The sequence below is a fragment of the Magallana gigas genome, chromosome 3, assembly GCF_963853765.1.
Source record: "Magallana gigas chromosome 3, xbMagGiga1.1, whole genome shotgun sequence".
NCBI classification, from domain to species: domain Eukaryota; kingdom Metazoa; phylum Mollusca; class Bivalvia; order Ostreida; family Ostreidae; genus Magallana; species Magallana gigas.
Window position 1 is genome coordinate 29,528,589 of NC_088855.1, and position 23,645 is coordinate 29,552,233.

General features: G+C 32.0%; 1 protein-coding gene across 6 annotated transcripts; it reads right to left on the bottom strand.

The window, feature by feature from the left end:
- Nucleotides 1-642: 642 nt before the first annotated feature.
- On the bottom strand, nucleotides 643-23,645 carry LOC105329654 (ankyrin repeat domain-containing protein 27). Of its 6 annotated transcripts, none has more exons than XM_011430983.4 (26): nucleotides 23,579-23,645; nucleotides 22,470-22,611; nucleotides 20,942-21,058; nucleotides 20,573-20,629; nucleotides 19,736-19,829; nucleotides 19,367-19,450; nucleotides 18,964-19,058; nucleotides 18,656-18,715; nucleotides 18,386-18,442; nucleotides 17,809-18,082; nucleotides 17,137-17,215; nucleotides 16,300-16,365; nucleotides 15,711-15,798; nucleotides 15,277-15,336; nucleotides 14,506-14,695; nucleotides 14,140-14,279; nucleotides 13,663-13,755; nucleotides 12,989-13,097; nucleotides 12,700-12,860; nucleotides 11,848-12,030; nucleotides 11,615-11,740; nucleotides 10,584-10,778; nucleotides 9,610-9,729; nucleotides 3,769-3,927; nucleotides 1,476-1,569; nucleotides 643-1,375 (listed from the first exon to the last, which is right to left on the bottom strand). In XM_011430983.4, the coding sequence occupies exons 2-26, from the start codon at nucleotides 22,569-22,571 to the stop codon at nucleotides 819-821; spliced, it is 3,360 nt and encodes a 1,119-aa protein (XP_011429285.3). In that variant the 5' UTR covers nucleotides 22,572-22,611; nucleotides 23,579-23,645; the 3' UTR covers nucleotides 643-818. The 6 variants fall into 6 exon arrangements, with proteins under 6 accessions (XP_011429285.3, XP_011429284.3, XP_011429283.3 ...); XM_011430982.4 differs by having other exon boundaries at nucleotides 23,559-23,632; XM_011430981.4 differs by having other exon boundaries at nucleotides 23,486-23,632.

The following is a 23,645-nucleotide window of genomic DNA, read 5'->3' on the forward strand; positions in this document are numbered from 1 at the left end:
CATAAACAAACTGGTTTGCATTTTCATTAATTTTCAAGTGATTTTCAGTTCCATGAAGAAATACATAAATATTTATTAGGTAATCCACTTTTTTTCCCACATTTTAGTGTTTTTTTAATAATAAAATGGACTATCGATCACAACTCTAAAAATATAAGTTAATTGAATGTTTCAGCAAATACTTATTTTATGTATGATCCAATTTTTGGATATCATATTTCACTGCTTCTATACTTTTTGATTACTAGTAATAACGAAAAACAAAATACAAAGGACAATATACTGGCACAACGAGCGTCAATATTGGCTCCATTAAACAACACTGAAAATTGTTATGAGTTAGTCGTTCTTTATTTTAAATCTTTTTTGACAATTGACAATGTAGGACGCCAGAAAAGGGATAATTTTGCAATCTGCTTCTGAATTACTGTAGAATCATATTTATTCACGGGGGTCAATGTTCGTTAATAGCCCAAATTTTTCTGGTTCGTGGAGACGTAATTTCGTTGGTAGTGTAATCGGGATAATTTTAATAAATATTAAACAAAGTATTGCGTATAGGTTCGTAGGGATGTGAATTCCCCCTCCCCCAAATTCTTGTTCAATATTTTAAAAATAGAATATTTTTCAGGAAAAATGCAGTTAAATGAATACTTTTATTTCTGCAAAACGTAAATAAATATGAATGTCATAAATAATACACTTCACTTGTGTATCTGTGCAAAATAAATACTATATAACGTTAAATCTATGAAGCAATTCCAGACACTTATCAAATATAATCAAATATAATACTTCGCACATGCTTTGGTGAATGATTACTCAGTGTTTGTGTTAATATCACCATTATTATTCACAATTTGATTGGTAATGATATTGTCGCTTTGACTTTCGTTATTTTCTTCTACTGCGGAATCCGCTGGTTTTTTAGAGTCTGTGATAATCGTCGGAGATTTGGACGATACATGCTCGTCTTGAAGTTCACTATCCTGATTCTTGGTATCTTTTTCAATACTTTCTGTTTTTTCAAAAACATCATCCTCAGCATCAGAATTCTCGGCAAAAGCTTGAGCGCGTGTGGTTTCTGAATCATCGGAAGCCATATTCATAGCTAATCTATAAATATACAAGGGTTCACTTTTGTCCAATAACTCAACATGTCGAAGTCCGCTTAAATCGAAATTTTGAATGGACAAGGAATGTCGGATTGAGCGGAGATCCGGGTTACTTCTGTCATTGACTTCCGGTGTTTTCTTTAAACTCTCCCTTCGGTCAACACATTTGATTGACGAGGTCAGAGTCAGTAAATTCTCCCGACTTCTCCCCTCGAAAGAAGCAAATATGTTTCGAATACTATCAGGAGTAGTTGGGGAAGCTGTAAAATTAAACATAAGCATTGTGGTATTTCGTTTCAGAGGCTGGCATATATTCTTTCTTAAACATCTCAGATGTAATTCTGTATGTAAATCACCAACCTTTTATCTCCTTATCTGCTACAATGTTAGGTGAGGTTGCTGAAAGTTCCTTCTTTGTAATATGAGTGTTGAGTAAATCTCGTATTCGAGGGACCTAAATAGTTATGGGAAAAACAATAATTAAAAGAGAAGATGTCTCCATGTCTGATGAATGAGTGCTGATAAGTAAATAGAAAGAACATCCTAGACTAAAAAAAATACTGGTAGGTAAAAATAGATTTTATGCAAATTTTGAGTCTTGTTCTTCAGGGCATATAAAAGAGAAATGTGTCATAAAAACAGAAAAAAGTGATTATATAGTCATCTGCAGATCTGGAGGAGGTTTTCTGTCTAACTGTGTTTTTTCTCCGGATTTTATAAGACTTTCTTTTACCCATTTTTGACTTACAAATGATTTAGGAAACAGAATATTTATATTATGTCCATCAATAATAAGCTTCTCAATTTATTCTCATATTCAAAGACTTAACAAATAACATTATATTAAATTCAGTAAAGGAGATTGAATTAAGATTTGACTTGTTTAGCTTAATGTCTAGAATTTGTTCAATAACACACGTGCATCTGTACAATATCAAAGAAAAGATTGGTAATATTTTTTAACTAATGAGCATTTGATCCAATTTTTTTATCGGCTGTCACAGACGAAAACAGACCACAGAGCTCTTGTGATTCTGCTTAATTGTGACAAATGCAACGCAAGATTTCCAGCTAGAGTATTACCACAATGTAAGAGAGATATAAAAATTCCAGTTATCTAGAAGATTCACCCCCCTAAAAACATCGATTGCTTAAAATTAATTTACAGCGTAGAAAGCTGTTTGACGTAGAATATGAAAAGGAAATGACTACTTTCCCCGTGTCAGAGAAACAAATTGCCAGAACACTGGTTTAAGATGAAATTTCCTACAACATTATTAGATCAATTTTCAAAATGATTCTCTAACACCTCTGACATGAGTAATCAAGCGGATGTTGAGGCCCTGTTATTTTATACTCGTTAATGTAAATATCTTTCCAAGTTACGAAAGAGATTCTTTTTTGTTCATGCATTAACCTTTTTTCCATTTGCACTGAAACAAAGAAAGTCTAAAGCATATTAACGTATTGTCGACTGTCTATCAACCGTATTTCCGACAGGGGATATAGCCGTTAGCGGGAGATATTCTAATTAGCTGGCGTCAATTAAACTTCAAAATTTGTCCATTATGAAAGTTCCATAGGAAGTCTTTTTCCATTGTTGTCGTCCGATACGGGTTGAAAATAAATGTGTTTCGAAACGGAACATTTTCATATTGAAAAGAGCAGATTACGAAAGGTTCATTAATCATTAATTCGATCATAATTTTGATTTCTATACACCATCGAGAGATACAAGGGTTAATTAAGTAGTATAATGCCAACTTTTATATAACGATAATATATTTCTTTAAAACTTCAAAGTGGAGATCTTTTTTAATGTTTTACAAAGGTACTTATGTCAAAGTAGTTACCATTTTTAAAACCTGATTATAGAATACTCTTTGATGAAAAAAACATTTATATAGAACTTGGTTTTTATAACTTTATTTTACATGCCATCGAATTGAAATAGGACTTGTTTGTGATTTATAAGCTTTCATTAATTAATTTGGTCGTAAGTCAAAAGCACAGTCACTGCTGCTTTTTCGTCATTAATGGTAATTAAAAAAAAAACCGGAATAAAATCAAGGTATATACCACTAACCCACAAGTTAATACTACAAAAGCAAACATCTAAGTTACATGCAGTAACATTTATCGTTTATATTCACCAATTAACTCAAAATATTCAAAGATCATTGTAGATCATTCCACAATTTAAATACCTTTATGACATAAATTATGTAATATAATACAGCTCGCCCAACAATATACGTATCAGCTTTCCAAGCGGATAAGAATCCATAGAGCTGATAGATTCTGTATCAAACCTTGCAGGACCCCTCTGACTTTTTCCGATTGAATATTTAGCAAACGTTTAAGTTTTTTATTCAATCTTACCATATTCGTTTTACATGATGTTTGATTTTTAACGGTGATAAAACTAGCTATGAGAAATCGATATGAAACTAATTTAATTTTAACCGCTCCTAATACTAGTTAAAGAAGATGTGCTTGGCATGTTATTCTTACTAAGCATATGATAAATAAATTAATACATTCCTTTTCCATATCAGCCCGAGACACCAGTATCATCCAGAAGGCTGGGGGTCCGAGAGATCATACTTGTCGATGGCTTTCTTTGAAGTATATTTCTTAATAGTCGTCTTACCTTTGTATAATCAAAAGGAGTATGGCCTTCTTTATTTTTGGCTAATGGATAGGCTCCCTCTGCCAAAAGCTTTACTATTACTGGTTCGGAGCTCGTTTTCACAGCTATATGTAGAGGAGTGTTGCCAATTGAGTTTGATATGTTTACTTTTGCCTGGTACTGAAAATACAAATAAATACAAATTAACTTTTTTTTCCTTTCTCTCTCCTTTCTCTCTCTCATTGATCATCTCTCTCTCTCATTGATCATATCTCTCTCTCTCTCTCTCTCTCTCTCTCTCTCTCTCTCTCTCTCTCTCTCTCTCTCTCTCATCTATTCCCCATCAATTTCTCAGCGAAAATTTCTAGGTTATGTTTCATGTTTCCCTGATTGAGCTAGTTAAAAATCGGGTGACCGAAATCTCTTTCCCTCGTTATTACTAATTAGCGAAAACCATAGTTAACTTCTTAATTCCTTGTTTTGTTCAAGAATTCCTAAACAAAAGGATCCGAATCCTAACGATTTACAAGGCACTGAAGCTACGCTGATGAAGTCTACAAAAGGCTGAGACCGCCAGCTGACACTGTTAAACTTCCCAGCGACTTAATAAGCGTCTTCTTTAATTCCAAATGGCACGGACATCAAAGATACTTAGGCTGGTTGATATTAAATCATTTAGTGATCAAGCGATGGTCAGTTCTGCATAGTCTATTGATATCAGAGGATCTATCGACTTCAAGTTCGGCTCAATATAAAACAAAATGGTGTTCATTGATTCGTAGTGGTGACATCTATTTACAAATGACTTCAATAAAAATCTGAAAATAAATATCAATAATTGGCTAACATTCGTAATTTGCTAACTTGACGTTGCTGTACCAAAGAATATTATTTTACAATGCTTTTTAGCTCACCTGAGCTGAAAGCTCAAGTAAGCTATTCTGATCACATTTTGTCCGTTGTCCGTCTGTCCGTCTTTAAACTTTTTAAATTTTGAACTTCTTCTCTAAAACTGCTTGGCCAATTTCAACCAACTTTGGCACAGTGCAAGGCAAATATAAATTGCAGAAATGAAAGAACGATCTTTATTCAAAGCGGAGAAAACCTCAAAACTGTAGAAAAAGGGGTGGGGTGCATTTTTAAAAATCTTCTTCTCAAAAACTACTTAGTCAAATTCAACGTAATTTAGCATAAATAATCCTTATGGAAAGGAAAATATAAATTGCAAAAATTATGGGCTAATTCTGTTTCAAATCTGAGTTATTACGAAAATAATTATAAAGGAAAGGCGTGTTTCAATCACTTTGTAGCATCGGGTTCGATATTCCAAAGGAGTCTTTGTAAAACGGGAAGGCAAACCCAGGCCGGGACAGATCGACATTTTTCATTTTACATGGATAATAATTTACCAATGTCATTGAAATTTTCAGGATATGTTACAGAACGGTATATCTGTATTCGCTGTAAATAATGATAGACAATAATGCGTATTTTGAAATTCATTGACGATTGTTGATTTCCAAGTTGGTAAAATGGGTAGGCAAACCCGGGTGGGCATTTTTCGGGTTTTTGGACTTATTTAAGAAGAAACTTAATAATTCATGCTTAGTTTTATACTTCTAAAACGAGGTTCTTTGTTTAAAGCAGCCATGACGTATGATAAACGGGTCAATCTGACAAAGATGAATTTGTTGTTGTGCAACAGAATGGAAGGGAATCTTTGAAACATGCAAAATCTTAAGCTCAATGTAATAAACTCATGTGAAAAAAAATATTTCTAACCTAGCATAATTGTGAGCTCTGTATCTTACTTATAGTTCTACGATTGACGCTGAAATTTTGGTTGATCATTAGAAATGTCTCGCTAAACGTTAAATACTAGTACAAAAAATTAAAGAATGATATGCTGTAACTACTCTCTGGGCCCCTCTTTATATAATGAATATTATGAAATGTACATCAATTTTGATAGCTTTTCAGACCCGAGTAAATAAAAACGACACCATCAAAACAGTTTCCACAGTTCTGATACATTTCTGTTACGGGTATACAGGCATTATTCTTAAGAAAATATTACAGCGGAAAATAATCCTGGTTTGTAGCCATTTGCTATTTTTGAATAAAGATGAAAATAATGGGTGGTTCTTAGTAAAATAGAGTGATGTGCCTGTCAAAACATTGATTTTTATAGCTCTTTAACATGTCACGTGACAGCATTTTTCATACCAGTGCATTCACCCATCAAGTGTGAGTAAGGTTATAAAAGTCACACGAGTTTACGCCAGGTAAACAACGGTCGTTTAATTATAATGGGGAAGACAAATTGAATTGTTGAATGTTTTTATTTGAGGAATTGGGCGCATTGAGGTTCAATTTTCTTCTTCATATCTATAGGAATTTTTATAATAAAATACAATAACTATCATAATATATTTTTAAAAAAAATACATTAACTAGTAAGTAGTTGAGGAAGAAAATGTACCTATATGCTCTCATATATTTCGATCGCTTTATAAAGTGGGGGAGGGGGAAATGAAAATATAGGGAATTGAAAGTTAGTGTACTCCTGCCAAATGTAAAGTTTTATATCTTGAGTAGGATTTTCTTATTCTCGGTAAAAATAGTATTCCATAAAGGTTCAATGTCAAAGATTACGTCTATGCAAAAAAGTGTAAAATTCGAATACTTTACAATTCTTAGTTTTTTGTTTTTCTACCGAGGGGCCATATGGCACAATATCTTTTGAACGCCCATTTTAAGTCATTGTTGCTCAGGTGAGCGGTGTGGCCCCATGGGCCTCTTGATTAAACTAAATTAGATGCAAAAAGGGAAAAGATAACAGTCAGGTCGCACTGTAAATTGTTTTATGAATGTTCTTTCCAGGGTATCAATAATGCTCTAGTTTGAGTATGATAAAAAGGTATAATAACTGAAATCATTCACAATGTAACAATTACTTAATTATCTGCTAGATATTTCTTAAATCGAGAAGCTATAGACAAAAAAATAAGACAACTAAATTATAAGAAAGTAAAAAAACACTTTTTTATATAGAGAAAAGAGAAATTTGAAATTCATATTTAGACCCTCTAGGAAAAGAATGATTATCATTCTGAGTAGGCAAAAAAAAAGTAATAAAAAAATGAAATAAATACGGTTCCTTATGTTTCATACATTAACCTAAAATCTCTGTACGTAGATAAAATTAAACTATCTTTCTTAAACGAATGTCCATACGTAAGTAGCCACATAATTTTCCAGACGGCCATCATATCTGTCACCAAACAAAGAAGATGTTTTAAAATTAACTGTAATACTGCTTCTTTTTTATATGCTATATTAGATTTATAAAATTACTCAGTACAATCCTTTTCGCCGGAACTCGGGACTGAAGCTGCGTATTCGAACAATGTAAATGTATCTTTTTAAAACTTTGTTACAGGGGCTATACTTGATTTTTTTTTTGTATGAATGAATCTGACTCAGACATTTCTTGGTATTTAAACATATTTAAGCACGACTTTCACAGCATGCTGTGAACAGTAATTCTTAAAGGCTTTCTTCAATGAAAAAATTAAGTCCTCATTATTAGTTTTGGAGGGATGTTAACGGAAAGAAAAACAAAATTTTCTTTAAACAATGTTTCATTAATTAAAATACCAGCAAAAACAGTTCAAATTTTGATATGATTGGTAATGATAAAAAATTGAACGATTTCAACAACAAATCGCGTTTTTTACGATGTTCTAACTACGTGCTCGTCCAGCCTTTTTAAAACTTTTTAAACCTAAGAAAAGTTCTGCATACAAGATAAATCCTCTAAATTACCTAAAGATATGGACTTTTAGCATGTGTCCGACTTAAAAATGACAATTTTTTTTTCAATTTCGAGGGAAAAATCATCTTTTCAGATTTAATCGCTTTTCATGAAAATAAATGTCCTTGCAATTCGGGACCTGCGGGTTGGTAGACCGAAGCTACCCCCGTTGTGCCACAGAGTTAGACACCGAAGCTTGGAGATATAAACTATTTTACAATGCGTTATAATCGCCAAGTTGTGACGTACTGTAACAAAACGTAAAGGTCACGGGGTGTCAAAGATCCTTAACTGTAACATTTATCTGTGTACAGACAGAATTCATAAAGCCAAGACTCTTAACTTGCTTTAAATGCGTTTTAGCGGGCTAATATGTATTTTTTTGTACAAGTTAGCTACTAACAAAGAAAAAAAAATCATTGTTTAATTAAGTAAAGTTCCAACACTCTCTCTCTCTCTCTCTCTCTCTCTCGTGAATATTCTAGGTTACAGTTCATATCATTTTGTAATGATTAGATTATGTAAAAATAAAATGGTGACCGAAATCTTTTTTTATTTATCCTTATCACTCATTACCGAATGCTATAGTTAACTTAATTCTTTGTTCGTTTTGAGAATTCAAATCAAAAGCAGGGATATACAAGAGAAACGGCAATTAATTAAGTTTCCTTGTCTAGAACTATTACTGATCATTGATCCTTAGCATCTGATATCTAAACTGCGTAGTACTGGTAAGTATAAATAACCTTTATAATCATATGACAGGAAAGAACTTTTCAAAGTTAAGGTTTTGTAATCCAGGTCACGTGATTTCAGAACTTAAATTCAACTTTGATCTTGACATTGTAAGTGTTTTTGTTTGTATAGTTATGAAACAAATGAAAAAGGTGAGAATTTTAGACAGAAATGTACTGTAATTTCCAATGTAAACACTCTTTGATACCTATTCATATTTTTCAGACATGCTGAAATGATATACATGTTACATATACTATAATATGATCACAATGTAGTATGTAGCTTTCAGACTGAAGCGCAGGAAATAAGATAAGCTCAACAACTGATGTTTAAAATGCCAAGTATTATCTGACTGATGTTCTACCATATTTTTGTTTATTTGAAGTCGTAAAGGCTTAAATGTACATTTGCTTGAATTTACTTTGCTATTGACATCTGCTAACCTTTATCTACTTTTTGAGAATTCATTATTTAAAAACGGCGTATTTGTAATTTTAGTTTTTCTTCCTATGTCTAGCGTGTATGCGTACAGAAATACTAATTTTACTGAACTGAAAAAAATTAGCCATGTTAAGAATTTTGCCCCTTTAAAACTTGAATTGGGCATTAAAATGATATTGTCTGCGAGTACTTGTCCAAAATGTTTGCTTATGCCTGAAGAAAAATTCAAACTAATAAAATAAAAAAAAACTGAAATCAATTAACGTCTAGAAATGTCGTTGTCGTTCAAATAACCCTCAAAGCAAGAGATGAGTTTATTTGTGACTATGCCCTTTAGATTAAAGCTTCTAGCTTGGATTTCCAAAGAAAATTTTTTATTTTCATTAAAAATAAAGTTCCATTAAAGGTGGAAAAAGAAACCTTTTGTGTAGGAGGTGGCAGGTATCAATCGCAAAAATCTGAATGGATCAAATGTGCATGAACTTTGTCAATTAACAGAGCCTACAGTCAAATTTGATTTGTCAAAGATGTCCAATTCATTTTTAGGACTAAAATGTATCAGATAATTTGAAGGCTTTGTAGAGTGTAATTCATACCCCTATTCAGTTGCAACTGTTGATCTTTAGCAAATTGCAATTGATTAACCACGCTTTTTTCGCGCATTTTTCCAAGGCCTAACAATGCACTTCACACAACTGTTTCATTGTAACATGCACTTTTAAACACAGTGAAAAAAAAGAAGAAAAAACAACAGCAAAATATAAATAAAAATGGCTCAAAGGTATAACAAATAATTGTGGGTGACAGCTTTGGACAAAAAGAAATGTGTATGTATGTTTTGAGACAGAAAAGTACTAATAGGTTACCATTAGTAGACAGTCTACAGAGTCCTTGCATCCTTTGTAACAACTCAGATGAAGCGGTGTATCACCGTAACTGTCCCTGACATTAACCTTGGCACCGTGTTTTAAGAGATGGAGAACAATCTACAAATTGTAAGATACAAAATCTAGTAATTTGTATACAAGCTTATATCAATATTTTTACTGATCGCACTCATTGAAAATTTACCACATCTACCTTAAATATCAGACAGAAAGTGCCTGAAAGCATGAAAATTTCATAAAGTACTGTAGGTAAATTAAATAATTTTGCATTGACTTCGCCATTTCATATTCTCACAATTCGTTGCAAACGTTAAAGGGACTTGGACACCATTTGAGATAAAACAAAATTATTCTTATTTTTTTATGTATAATATGGTTTACTGGTGCATTTTAAATGATTGACCATAATATTGAATGTTAAAGTCAAGTTACAAGCGAGATACAGAGGTAAAAATTGATTGTAATGTCAACAAAGCTTGAGTCTTATAGTTGTTTACAAAATATGTAATGTAGAGAATTACCATTTCTTAGACAAAATGACATGTAAAAAATAATTTAAACTAATTCAATATCTTCCTAAATACTATTATCAACAAAAGAAAGATACATTTGATTGAAATTAACACCAATACTATACATATGTAAAAAATGACAATATTCGAGATTTGTTTACAAAACAAAGAATTATATACTCTGTATCTTGTTTATATTGATATTTGAGTTTCAAATTTTTACATAGCATTAAACTTCTATCTTTATCATTTTAAACAATGAAAATGGAAAAATAAAATTTGAAAATTTTAAGTGAAATTGTGTCTAAGTACCTTTTTAACTTAAGTAATATACAGTAAATAATAATTATTTACCTTGTTAAGTTATCTTTCTTTTCAGATGGTCATTTTACCTTAAATTGACATTCTGTTAGTAATTAATACCCTTAACAGCTTCCTTACCATAGTATTCTGATTGATAGCAGCAAGATGAAGTGGAGTTATGCCTTTCTTTGTATGAACATTAACTTCAGCACCTTTGTTGATAAACAATTTGACTAGATCCAGATTCTGTGCCTGGCAAGCCTTATGGAGTGGCCGGAATAGTTTATCATCAGCAACATTTACATTTAGAGAATTTTCAGAAGAAACTGAACCCTAAAATGAAAAGGTTAATTCACACTACACAACTGACTTGAGATGGATTGTTTTGTAGTATAAGAGGACACTGTGTTTATTCATTTTATCAAAATTATTTCAAAACACTGTGTTTCAATTAAAATCCTTTGACAAAATTCATAAAAGTAATTCAGAAAGAAATGAAAACACCCCTCCTCTATTCAATAATTAGAATTTTCTGATATATCTATAATCAAATTTGAAACAGTACAGTCATGTAGCAAAGAAATAATTTGACAAATTATTAAATATGCTGTATAATCAAACTCATATAACAGAAGATGAATAATTTGATGAAAAATACTGACATTTGCAAGTATAAAATTATATAACAGAGTATTATTTGAATTTGGAATTATTTTGATTCTTAAAATTTAGGGCTTTTAAGAAAATTGCCCTTTGTTAGACTAACTTAGACAAGTAACATGAATTTTATTGTTTGATGAGTTAGTTTTAACTAACTTAGAAAGCCCCAAATTCCAAGAATCAAAACAATTCCAAATTCAAATAATACTCTGATATATACTGCATTAATAATTAATCTTCCTTTATTTTTGAAATTCATGTAATAACTTTTTTTTTCATTTTTCACTATAATTTTGAATTTCTTAACTCCATCTGCATGCATGAGCAATCTACAATTGTATTAAGTTTAAAATATATTTGCAATAAATTTAGTAATTTTTCTCTATAATTTTAAATTTTTTATCTCCTTAGAAAATACATTTTCTAAGGGTACTGTCGATCTTTCAAACTACATATTATGCAATATGAAGATGGCTGTTGTGAAAAATATGGTTTTTTTTTAATCTGACCTGCTGTAGGGATGAACACTTCGGGCACTGACACAAGGGGTGACACAGCTCCTGGTCACCCACAGCCTCTGGGGAGGAAGGACCACTCTCTGGGCCAGTGTTGTTCCATTTCATGTGAAACATCACCTAGTAAAATAAAATGGTCCATGAAAAGCAAAATGATATTAAAATGACATGTTTCATAGAAAATTCCACACGTATCTCTGGTAGATAAATAAATAAATGTTAAATACCAGTGGAATGTCTCCCTGCTCGATGGCTTTGAAGAGTAGGGTGATTTTGTGGTTTCTGACCTGGTCCAAGGAGGCCACCACAGGGGTGAAGAGTTTGGAGGGTGAGGATGGAGAGGCAGTGACAGGTTCCACCGAGTCTTTGCGAGGCTTTGGTATACTCACAACCTCATAGTCTTTTAGAGACTATCAAGTGAAGCAAACATACATACAGGTACATGTATGTTGTGCACAGAACATGACTGTGTAAACTAGACTAATATTAATATCATTTTCACTCAATTTTTACTTAATTACTTCTGCTTTTATATGAGCATGCACTTTTGATTGTACTTAAGGTATAAAAATGCTGTAATTATATATTATTATTTTTATATGACTATATTGAAAAATTGTTTAAACATACATGTAAGATTATAATTTTTTTCTTCATATAAGGAGGTTTCTTCAGTTTTTTATTGATTTCTTTGTTTAACAGATCCACATCAACTAATGTTAAACATAGTATAATCCATAAAAACAATAAGTGACTGTCCATGAATTGACATATCTCAGAACTAAGCATATGGCGGTCGCCCGCTTGGACACGTGGGTTCTCTCCGGGTACTCCGGCTTCTTCCCACACCAATGACCCCCTCGCGCTAACATCCGTGCCAACGAGAGATATTAATATAAGTTGTAGAACTTGTTTATCAATCGTTGTAAAATAAATAAAGTTCAGTTCAGTTCAGTTCAGTTCAGTTCAACTAAGCATTTCATAATATCCATGAAAACGGATGCCCATTAAAAATGAATTAAACTTCAGTATACATTTGTGGAATATGAAATTAATGATGTAACTCATATAAAACAGACCTCAGACTTTTGTCTCCCTGTCATGACTAATGGCATGGAATCATACTGCTTGAACATCTTCTGTATGTGGGCATTCTGGGCCACATTGCAAGGGGTCTGTTTCTTGCGGTTCTTGATGTCAATTCGTGCATTGTTATCCAGCAGCGTTTGAATGATGGATTCTTAAAAAAAAAAAAAATCAAAATACATTGCTATTGAAATTCAATACATGATATTTCATCCAATATTTCAGTTACCAATGACAAAGTGCTTGGTTCATGTAAAGGATTTAGATGGAATCTCTTCTCACCGTATCCCCATTTGGAGGCTAGGTGGAGAGGCGTATCCCCTCTGTTATTCTGGGCATTCATATCAATACATGTCCTCACTTTATCGGCAAATAGTAAAGCCTTCACACACTGTCAAAATACAAGTAAATGTATGTGTCATTGAGTAACAAAATTATCAACATGTCATTTTGTTCTTCAATTCCCCAGTTTTCACATGTCAAAATCTGCTTTGCAAGTTAACATAGTTATAATTAAATAGTATGTTCATAAACTAATAAAAATTACAGTCTCGATACTATTATTCAAAAATTATATTGACAAAAGATGTACATGTGTACATACACCGAGGCTAGTTGCATGTAAATGGATAGATACATGTGCAAATTGTTCTATGATCTTGCTGCAAAGTATACAGTCAGTCTATTGTTCTGAGCCCATATAATTCAACTATGCTGAAGGAAATAGAATACTGTACACCAACTTTTATTTGCGTGCATAAAATATTTGCAAGATTTGCGAGAGCCTCTTTGTCACGAATATTTCTCGCCGCGAATTAGGTTTTGCTGTATGAGTGCTATATCAAAACGAGTGTGGTTAATGTGTGGACACGAAAAATAATCGTCGCAAACCAGTTTTTCATCTGTAGATCGCGAATAAAGTCGTTGTGAATGAAAGTTGGTTTACAGTAACTCACATCTTCATGGCCACTGTCCACACACATATGTAGAGGTGTATTTCCAACACTATCAGGTTGAGTACAGTCTGCATCAAAGTGGATTAACAACAGCTGAAAAAGACATTTTTATTTTCTCTTGTAAACTGGTTTAGAAAAAGTGCTTGCAAATTCAATTTGATAAGTATGGTTCAGATTTGCATCAAATCCAATACATGTATCAGCATTTTGATAAATACTAATTGTTGGGTAATTCCATAGATTTTCTGAATTTAAACTAATTTAAAGATTTTAAAAAAAAATTTATAGAATTTTTCAGAACTTCTCTAAAATAGTTTATTAGAAATCAACTCTACTGATACCATTTTTGAACATTAATTTTTAATGGTGCATATTTCTGCTCTTTCAATACAGGATATCTATTAAAAGAAAAAACAACATTTTGGTAACTATCAACTCAGTTTTTTTTCAGAACAATATTTTCCATAATTCACTTACAACAATATTTTGGTAGCCTTTTTGACATGCCAGATGAAGTGGTGTGTATCCAAGATAATCACTAGCATTCACAACTGCACCATGTTGAATCAAAAGGTCCACAAGATGGGCCTGGCCATGCAATGCAGCAATGTGAAGAGCTGAAAATAATTTCATAATTAAAATAGTTTCACCTTATGTTTTAATCTTTTTTTAAAAATATGTACTGCAACAGTAATGAAATTCAATTTCTATTGATGTATATACATGTATATTATCATTATTTATTAATAATTAATATCATTACTATAATAATTATTATTCATAAAAATTTCAGTTAAAGTTAATAAATTAAGGTCCTTAATTTCTTATGTGATTGAAGTTTACCAGTGTAGCCATGTTCATCTCTGGTGTATGCTGTCACTAGCGTTTTCTCTGTTGGATTTTGGCGTAATAGTGCACGGCATTTGCTACAGGAGCACAGGGGGTGACACATCTGTAGAATGATGCTCTCCTCTGGAGTGTTCGGTTTCCCCAGCATCAGTCTCACGGCAGCCTCATCCCCACCTTCAACATACTGGGGTAAAGGACCCAGATTAAGATTCGTGCTCAATGATTTTATAAGTCACTTTATACATATCACAAATAAATTGTCACAATTTAATGAACAACTGACAAAAATGTCTGAAAATATGGCCTAATGACAAACCATAGGACTACTGGGGGTGAAGGATTAAGACTTTCCTTTCTTGGATGCAAGCATGACTGTAGAGGTAGTGTAGGATAATTAACCCCCCCCCCCCCCCCCCAACATAAGCCTAAAAGGTTTACCCAAATTTTCTTTTAGATTTACATGTAAATATCTCATTAAGTTTAAGAATTGTGTATTAATTTTGTTTAAACAATGAAAAGGGTTACTCTTTAGAAGATGAATACCAGTATTACTTTGACCAATAATATCAAGGCATCCAATCCAATGTGATCAAAACATAATAATTAATATACAAGAAATCATTAAGAAGAGGAAAATCTTTAATTTCAATAATAAAATACAGACTTCACCTGAAGAACAAAGGATGATGAGAATAGAATAGGGTTGAATACCTGATGACTCAGGTGGCCTCAAAATGATTACAAAATGATAATTATACGACTTACACTGAAGAATCTGTCTACACTTTTAGTTGCGCCTGAAGACTGATGACTCGCCTGCTTGTTCTACAAAACCACAAACCCCACTTCGCCATTCATCATAATTCTGTTCTATATGTCATCATTCAATGTAAATCCAAGTCTCACAAAAAAAAAATACCCCAAGATTCAGTAATTTATTTCCATTGATAATTACCAATAAACTCTAGGCAGTGGCATTTTATTACAAATGGAAAGGTCACGATGCCAATTTTATTGATATTATACCAATTCTGCTTCAAGATTATTGCTCAAGAGTCTTTATAAATCTTGATAATTTGAGGTGCAATTTTCCCTTTGGGTACATTAGATATATATTATATTATATACTGGCAAATGAAATTAATTACAAAATGAGTCAGCTTGTTTTTTGGCTATAGTGTGCAGTAAATACAATGTACCTTGAGAGAATATGATTTAATGGCTTCTTTCTGCAAGGATCCACTTCTAATATGCTCAATTGCTGCCTCGACAGTTGTCAAATAAAACCTATGACAAATTGATCAATCAATGAAAATTACATTGTACCAATTTGAAAGTAGATATTTCTGTTTACATATTACATTTGACCCAGCTGATTCCCAAATTGATGCATCAACAACACAACAACACAAGTTTATTAAAGATCAAAATTTTCTGTTGATTATTTGTAATCAATACTGTATACAGGGTTATTTTCGCGCCGTGTAATTTTTGCCCTTCTTCACTTGCAAAAAGGTTTGCCCCGTCTTAAATTTGCCCAGACAAGTTATGTTTAAAGAGAGATAATTTGAGACATTGAAATTTACCCAGTCTTAAATTCGCCTGCTGGCAATGAGGGCGAAAGGGGCAAAAACTGTGCTGAATATTTTCCTGTATACAGTACTTTCTATCTATGTAGAAATAATGTCACAGTGTATCTATTAAAGAAAAATCATAATAATACGTGCATCTCCTAAAAAAAATCTAATACAGATGTTTAGCGTAGCACTTTCAATTTTGTGTACTTACATGAATTCATCAAAATTGTATGCTTTAGAGAAGTGAAATTCCTTCATATATCGTAGATTTGCCATCCTGCAGATAAAGTCATTAACAAATTAAATTATTTAAATGAAATCATACAATCATACAAGTTTGCCATTCAAACTAGCAGTGTTCAAAAATGACTAACACTTTCTAATCCTTTAAAGTGCCCTTTGCGTTAAGGTCATCCATGTATCCATGAAGATTTTAAAACTTAAAAGCACAGGTATGAAAATCACATCTGCATGAACAGGGTACATGTAATAGAATATGTACCTCCTAACAACTAAGAACTTTTTGAAATGAGCCACCCATGTTTTCCATGAATGTCCTATTGGACTAAGTTTTTGCATACACTGTACATGTACTAATTAACAAACAAGACTCTCATATTTTCTCTTATCCTAAAACTTTTTTTTATTTTAGGGGAATAAAAATACATCTACCCGTACATGTACATGACTTTCGCATTCATGAAATTGTCTCCCTTTATGTATCCTTCACTACATGTATATACCAATGGGAACTTTCCTGTAATGGCCTGGTACATGTAAATTTTTCACACTTTGAATAGTTCTGTAGATATATGTTGCCGTGATACGTGTAGTAAAGGGCAGCATAGGAATCATGATGAACATACATAAATAAATAAATGTATACTAAGTTTTCTTTTATCAGACAGTACCTTGGAAAGTTGAGACTGTTTTAGAGACAACATACTGATATTTACTGTTTACTGGCTGACCCCTGGCTGAAGCTTGCAGAAGGAAAATAACCTTTGATACTGTGAAATACAGAAGATAATTAAGTTAATAAACTTACCAGTTTGGGATTTCTGATTTGATTATAAGGTATATCATAATAGGAAGGAATTCATCGGTCGTCAACATCAATGATTGATCTGAAATGGATATCAAAATGATTGATAGACAAATACATTCATGTACAATATATAAATAGTGCCTGTTTGGGAGGGTAACAGTTGAAATTGACACCCCGAGAAAGCCATTGTCAACCGACGCGAAGCGGAGGTTGACAATGGTTTTAGAGGGGTGTCAATTTCAGCTCTTACCCTCCCAAACATGCACTATTTGTTTTATTATACTGAATGTCTTAATTCTGAAGAAAACTTTACGGAATAACTTGAATTCTATGCATGTAACAATTCGTTGTGTTACCCGTTGCCAAGTGTGTTGCTAACGCTGAGGGTAATAGAACGGATTATCAACTGCGTCTTATCCAATCAGATTTCAGTATTTAACATGAAAGTATAATAAAACAAAATGTGTATATTTACAGTAAAATTACGCTTTGAAAAGCAACTAGATATTAAGCAAAACATTCTTCCTGGCATCAGTACATACATGTATCTAAACATAAGACAGCTGATACTGAATAATCAATGAACACATCAACCAATATTCAATCATTAAAAAACTTGCTCAAACTTGCTTGCTATTGGAAAAAATAATAATTAAAAAAACCCACAGTCACCTTTTTTGTTTGTATTTTTGATTGGGGTACTGAGGTGAGACACAACTCTCTTGAGACACAGAAGCCGGCCCAGTGGTGACCCATACTTGTTGAGAGTTTGTAACTCCTTTTTGGCCTGTTTGATATTGTACATGAATTCCTGTCGGATTCCCAGCTCGTCCAGTTTGATGTCAGACAGAGTCCGCATAGACTTATTCACCTCAGCATCCTCCGCTGCTAGATTTGTTTGAACGGCTTGAAAGAGTCCACGGTGAATGGAAACCATCATGTACATCTATAAATACAATAAAACAATGAAAGTCTTCGATCAGTAATAAAATGCAGTTATACATGTAGCAGCTTTAAGCCTCAAGAATGAGTGAATTTGATTCATTTTAAATTTAATTTTAAAATTACTTTACAATTAAGGGAATGCAACCAACCTTGCTGTAAAATGAATTTCTTTCAACTGTGTTTAACATAACTGCATTTGTATTGCATCATTTGCATGTAGAAATAATGATAAAAATAGGAATTATAAGTTATAACTTTGACTTCTGTTTACTTGAATTTTAAAACGACATTGGATTTAGCTTACCTCTACCGCTGATTTCAAGATGTCCATCTCCTTTCTGCTCTCGTGCACTCGTCTTCTCTAAAAACAAAAGGAAATACAAAATCTTTTGAATACATGTTAAACAAATAATACACCGGACAGCTCAGAGTTAAATAAAGAATTAAAAACGAATGTGGGAATTTAATATTTTTATCAATTGGCTAACAATAGAATTAAGTTTTTTGAATGATATGTGAGATCAATTTATTTGCATTCAACTGATCCAATAAAAAATAATTTAAGTTTTCTTACAACTGAGGAATCCTTCAAAACTGTCTGCATTGCTTTAGTGAACTGTGTACTTGCTACTTCCTTAAGCCAACAAGAAAAGGTGACATATGACACACACAATTTATAAATAATTCACAACTACTTCAAAATACATGTTATTTCTTACCCATCACATATTTTATCATTTAAGGAACATGCAAATTGTCTGAGAAGTGAACAAATATAAATGTATGCCATGTAATCAGTATTATATACTTTTATATATATATATTAACATTAATTTTCACCAAAATTACATCAAATTCTAAAAAATTATGTAAATCATTTACCACAATCACGATGAATTTTTCGGTGGCCAGATTTTTGTATTGCTTGGAAAATGGTTCCAGCTGTTTGTCAAGTGTCTCTTGAAGTCTTTTCCCACCTGTAAAAATCAAAAGGACAGTTTGTTGTGGAATTTCATTACCCACTAAACCCCCCCCCCCCCTGGCCCCCCCCCCCAAAAAAAAAACACATTAAAAACATTTAAAGAACATGTAATCCATGTTTTTTAACATAGCATACTATTGGTTTTGTGTTGCAAAACTTTGTGCTTTTTTATTCCAAATTTGGTGCATTTTCTTTTATTACATGGTACATGTACATACTGCACAAATTGGCAAAAAAAAAAACACCCACAGAAAAAACCTGTTATACATTCAGTGATTGATCTATCCTTTGTAATTTTCTTACCATGGTGATTGAAAAGGAGAGCTTTCCATTCTTCAAAAGATCTAGGAATTGTCTCCTGTGTCACTTCTTCTTTTTTGTGACTTTCTGCTCATCCAAAAAAAAAAAAATAACAGTATTTTGAGGTCTATTTCAAAGGCAGGATGTGAATAGCTCAACTATACAGAAATGGTTTGTTTTATATAAACAATAAATCAACTGTTTCTGTTGAAAATTCGAAGAAAAATAAAACCCCATCTTTGGGGTTTGTATACATCATTCTGTTCTTTGAAGATCTTTTTATCAAAATCTTATGAAGATCATTACACATCGTAACATACTAAATGACATCCTTTTACAAACAAACAAGAGACTATCTTGTTGTTTACTCACCAGGTGCTGGCTTGTTTAAAAAGTACTCTATGCAGAAAACTTGATAGCTTTCATCATTGTTGTTGTAGAACGCCTCTTCAAATAATATTCTGACCTTTTAGAAGGAAAAATAAAAAAAATACCGTATACATAAATGCTCTAGATTCTTATAAATTCAAAGTGAGTGAACCCCACTATCCCAAGGAACAATTTAAAAGAAGACTACTGTACTAAAAATTTTCTATTAACGCTGAACCTTTCAATGTGAGAAAAAAATATCTAATTTATCATTAGAGGAAAATATGTACATGATATATGTACTTTAAATGTACTATTTTACACCTGGTACTGCTGAGTGTGCATTAATTAATACATGTATATACTATTCACAAAATTTTCTACCAAAGAATTAAAACTTCATTTCTACAATAGTCAATTTATTACTACATGTACTAGTACTTCAAATGAAGATTAAGTAAGTGACAATCTAATATGCATGTATAAAAAGTTATTCATGAGTAAATTGATTCTTTTCTTTTTTTCTTATTCTTGAGAGTAATACAACATAGAAATAATTATCTACAGGTACTTCAAATAATACCTTTTAAAAATGCATTTAAAAAAAACCCAAGATTTGAAAAATATAGACTATATAGACTATAAAAATATAGACTATAAATTGATATATCATAGTATGCACCTAAATATACATGTGTCTCCCAATCACTATCTGATATAAATTGTGAACAATATTCCCCTAGTTGTCTTTGCAAAAATTGAAATAGGTTCCTTTTGTCCAAAAATTTTAATTGTAAATAAATAAAACTTGATCCATCTACAGTACTTGTATTCATTCACCTTTGTTTCTTTTTTATCCAATACCACCACTACACAGTTGTCTTCAATTTTCACAGCCTATAAACCAAGATTTCGAACTGTTAGAAAAGGTTTAAAACAAGTTTAAAATATGGCAAAATAATTTACAACTTTACACATAAGAAATTTATACATGTTAAAAAAAAAAAACAAGTATCAGCAAGCTTGCGCTAGAATACTGGTAAAATGTACTTCGCATTTTGATTTATTTATATTTTTCTGCATTAGAGTAAAGCCTATTGATACCACAAATGATGAGAGAGAGAGAGAGAGAGAAAGATAGAGAACAGAGAGACAGAGAGAGAGACAGAGAGGGAGAGATTCAAATTCATATTTTTATCAAATGCATACCTTGCCAGACCATGTTTTTAACCTACTTCCATCTCCTTCACAGGTCAAAATATGATCTTTTAGATCATCTTCAGTTATTCTATTTTTTTCTGCCACAGAATACTGCGGAATACACAGCTGTTAAATATTGAAAGATAATATTGTGAGATTTCAATTCTATACACATACATGTACATGTAAATTGATACCATGTCATATACATGTATGTGATGTAAGTTTTATGACATACAAAAAACAAAAATATATATGGATTCAGGGCATGAGAGAATGTATTATTACTTATTAGGTTAGTTACTGACTCACTACGGAAATATATTGGGTTGATCAATCTCATAGATGGCGAGGCGAAGCCGAGCCTTCTATGAGATTGATCAACCCAATATATTTCCGTAGTGAGTCAGTAACTAACCTAATAAGTGTTTTGTTTTTCCTGAGGACTATCAAGCGACATATTTATTCACAAATAGCGATGATCTACGCAAAGCCATACATGTAACCATTTCAAGAAATTGATTTAAATTTAAATCTATTCATTAGATTGAATACAAATAACTGATAAAAATATTATTTTGTATTTCTAAAAAAAAAATTATTGTCAATTATACGTTAGTACATGTAAATGTATTAAATTTGAATATGAATACCCAGACATAAATTTTCAGGAAACTTAGCATGCAGTTCTCTACAGTCAGCATTTATTAATTAAAATATGGTTTTAAAAACACTATTTTCATACATTGACAAAAAAAACCCTAAAATTAGTATCTTCAAGTATAAGTCATTCACTCATTGAATATTTACGGTAGCGATCAGACCCAACCTAACAGAAAGTAAACCCCAACTAAACCCTGGGTTTACTTTCGGGGTTTACTCTGGATTTACTCCAAGCTTACTTGAGTAGTCCCAGAGTAAACTCAGAGTTGACACAGAGAGTAGACACTACATGTGTATTTGGAAAATACAGCAATTTCAGGCAGTAAGACAGTAAAATAAAACACATGTCTGATTAACACTTCAGAGCGTATAGTGGACCCCCAAAGCAAACCCCGAGTAAACCCCCAAAAAAACCCAAATGTACCCAAAGTAAACCCTGAAAGTAAAACAGGAGTTTGATTGGGGTCTACTCTGCATGGTGTTAGGTTGGGTCTGATCGGTACTGTATGTCATAGCTAGTGTATAAATAGCAACAACATATGGAAAACCAATCATTAATAAATTGTATTTTCAATTTTGTATCACTGTATCTGTAATAATAAAACTTTGTGTGCAAATTCTGATTTGACAGCCTTATGATTCTTGGGCCTTATTGACTCTTTCATTGTTGTTAGATAAATCTAACTTTCATTCTTTTTATAAATAACAATAACCTATTCATTAATTAATCATTAAAAAGAATTTCAAGGAATCGGTATCACTTATTCTACAGGCATATGCCACTAAAGAACTAAAGAAAAAATGAGTGCATTAATTACCTTGTAAAACAGACACAAGATTCTAAAAATAGCAAAGACAAAGAATTATGACGTACTGTGCATCTTAATGATGTTGCTTCATCATATAGTTGGCTGTAGTCATTTTGTAGAGCTGTAAAAAAGGGATTTTCGTAGACATCTTCATCATATTTTTCCATTATACTGAGTCCATTGTGTGGGATTCATCAACTCATATTCCTGGAAAATACAAGTAAAGTGCACCCCTTGCCTATGCATTCATGTACATCTATTTTTAATGCATGCATAAAAAAAACCCCACAATCTTACCAAGACTGAAGTGTTATAAAATTAAGGAAAATTAGTTCAAGAAGGATACAATGTGTTGTCTGCTCATTCAATAAATGTAATTCTACAGTCATTCACTTAAGTAGGTTGTTCAAATTTAAGTTAGTCAGTTAATTTAAAACTTTTTCAACATGTTTAAGGCTTCTCTTCTGCAAAATACATTTTTGAGATAATTTAATCAAGACTCAATTTCAAAGATCGTTACTTTATGAAAATTTAAAAAAAATACAGTTCTGCATTGCACATGTATTGTCAATACTCATATCAAATTAAGGAATTTTCATAATTCATTGTGTTCATCACTTCTGCAAAATACATTTTTGAGATAATTCAAGACTTGATTTCAAAGTTTGTTACTTTATTTAGATATTAAAAAAATACAGTTCTTCATTGTGCGTGCATTGTCAATACTCATAACAAATTTAGGAATTTTCATAATCCATTGTGTTCATCACCTGTTCATGTTAATTTCTACATTGCAAATAAAGATAATCACCATGATGATCATAAGACAGGATGTAGACTTATGCATATTTATATTGCAAGGTCAAATTTTGCCATGGAGTTCTTCTTGCTTTCATTACCTTGTATAAAACTGTCTATGATTTTCATAAGCTCTGTCTGATTCACATTGATAAAACGTGTATACATGTATGTCTGACAGAAAAATCATCGACATGCACAAAATTAACGTTGATTTTTACTTACCGACACTTACTTAATATATTTATCTCTAACAAATTCACATCCCTTATAAGAAAACTACCTTTCAAACAACAGTATGGTTGGCAACTCTCTCGTGAATCTATTATTTTAATTTAAGAACATTGAGAATATACCCGATTTTAACCTTTCCTACCCATTCCCTCCTGTGTTTGTTTTCCTTCTTACACTGTTTATACCTTCGATAAGCTGAAGAGCTGAAG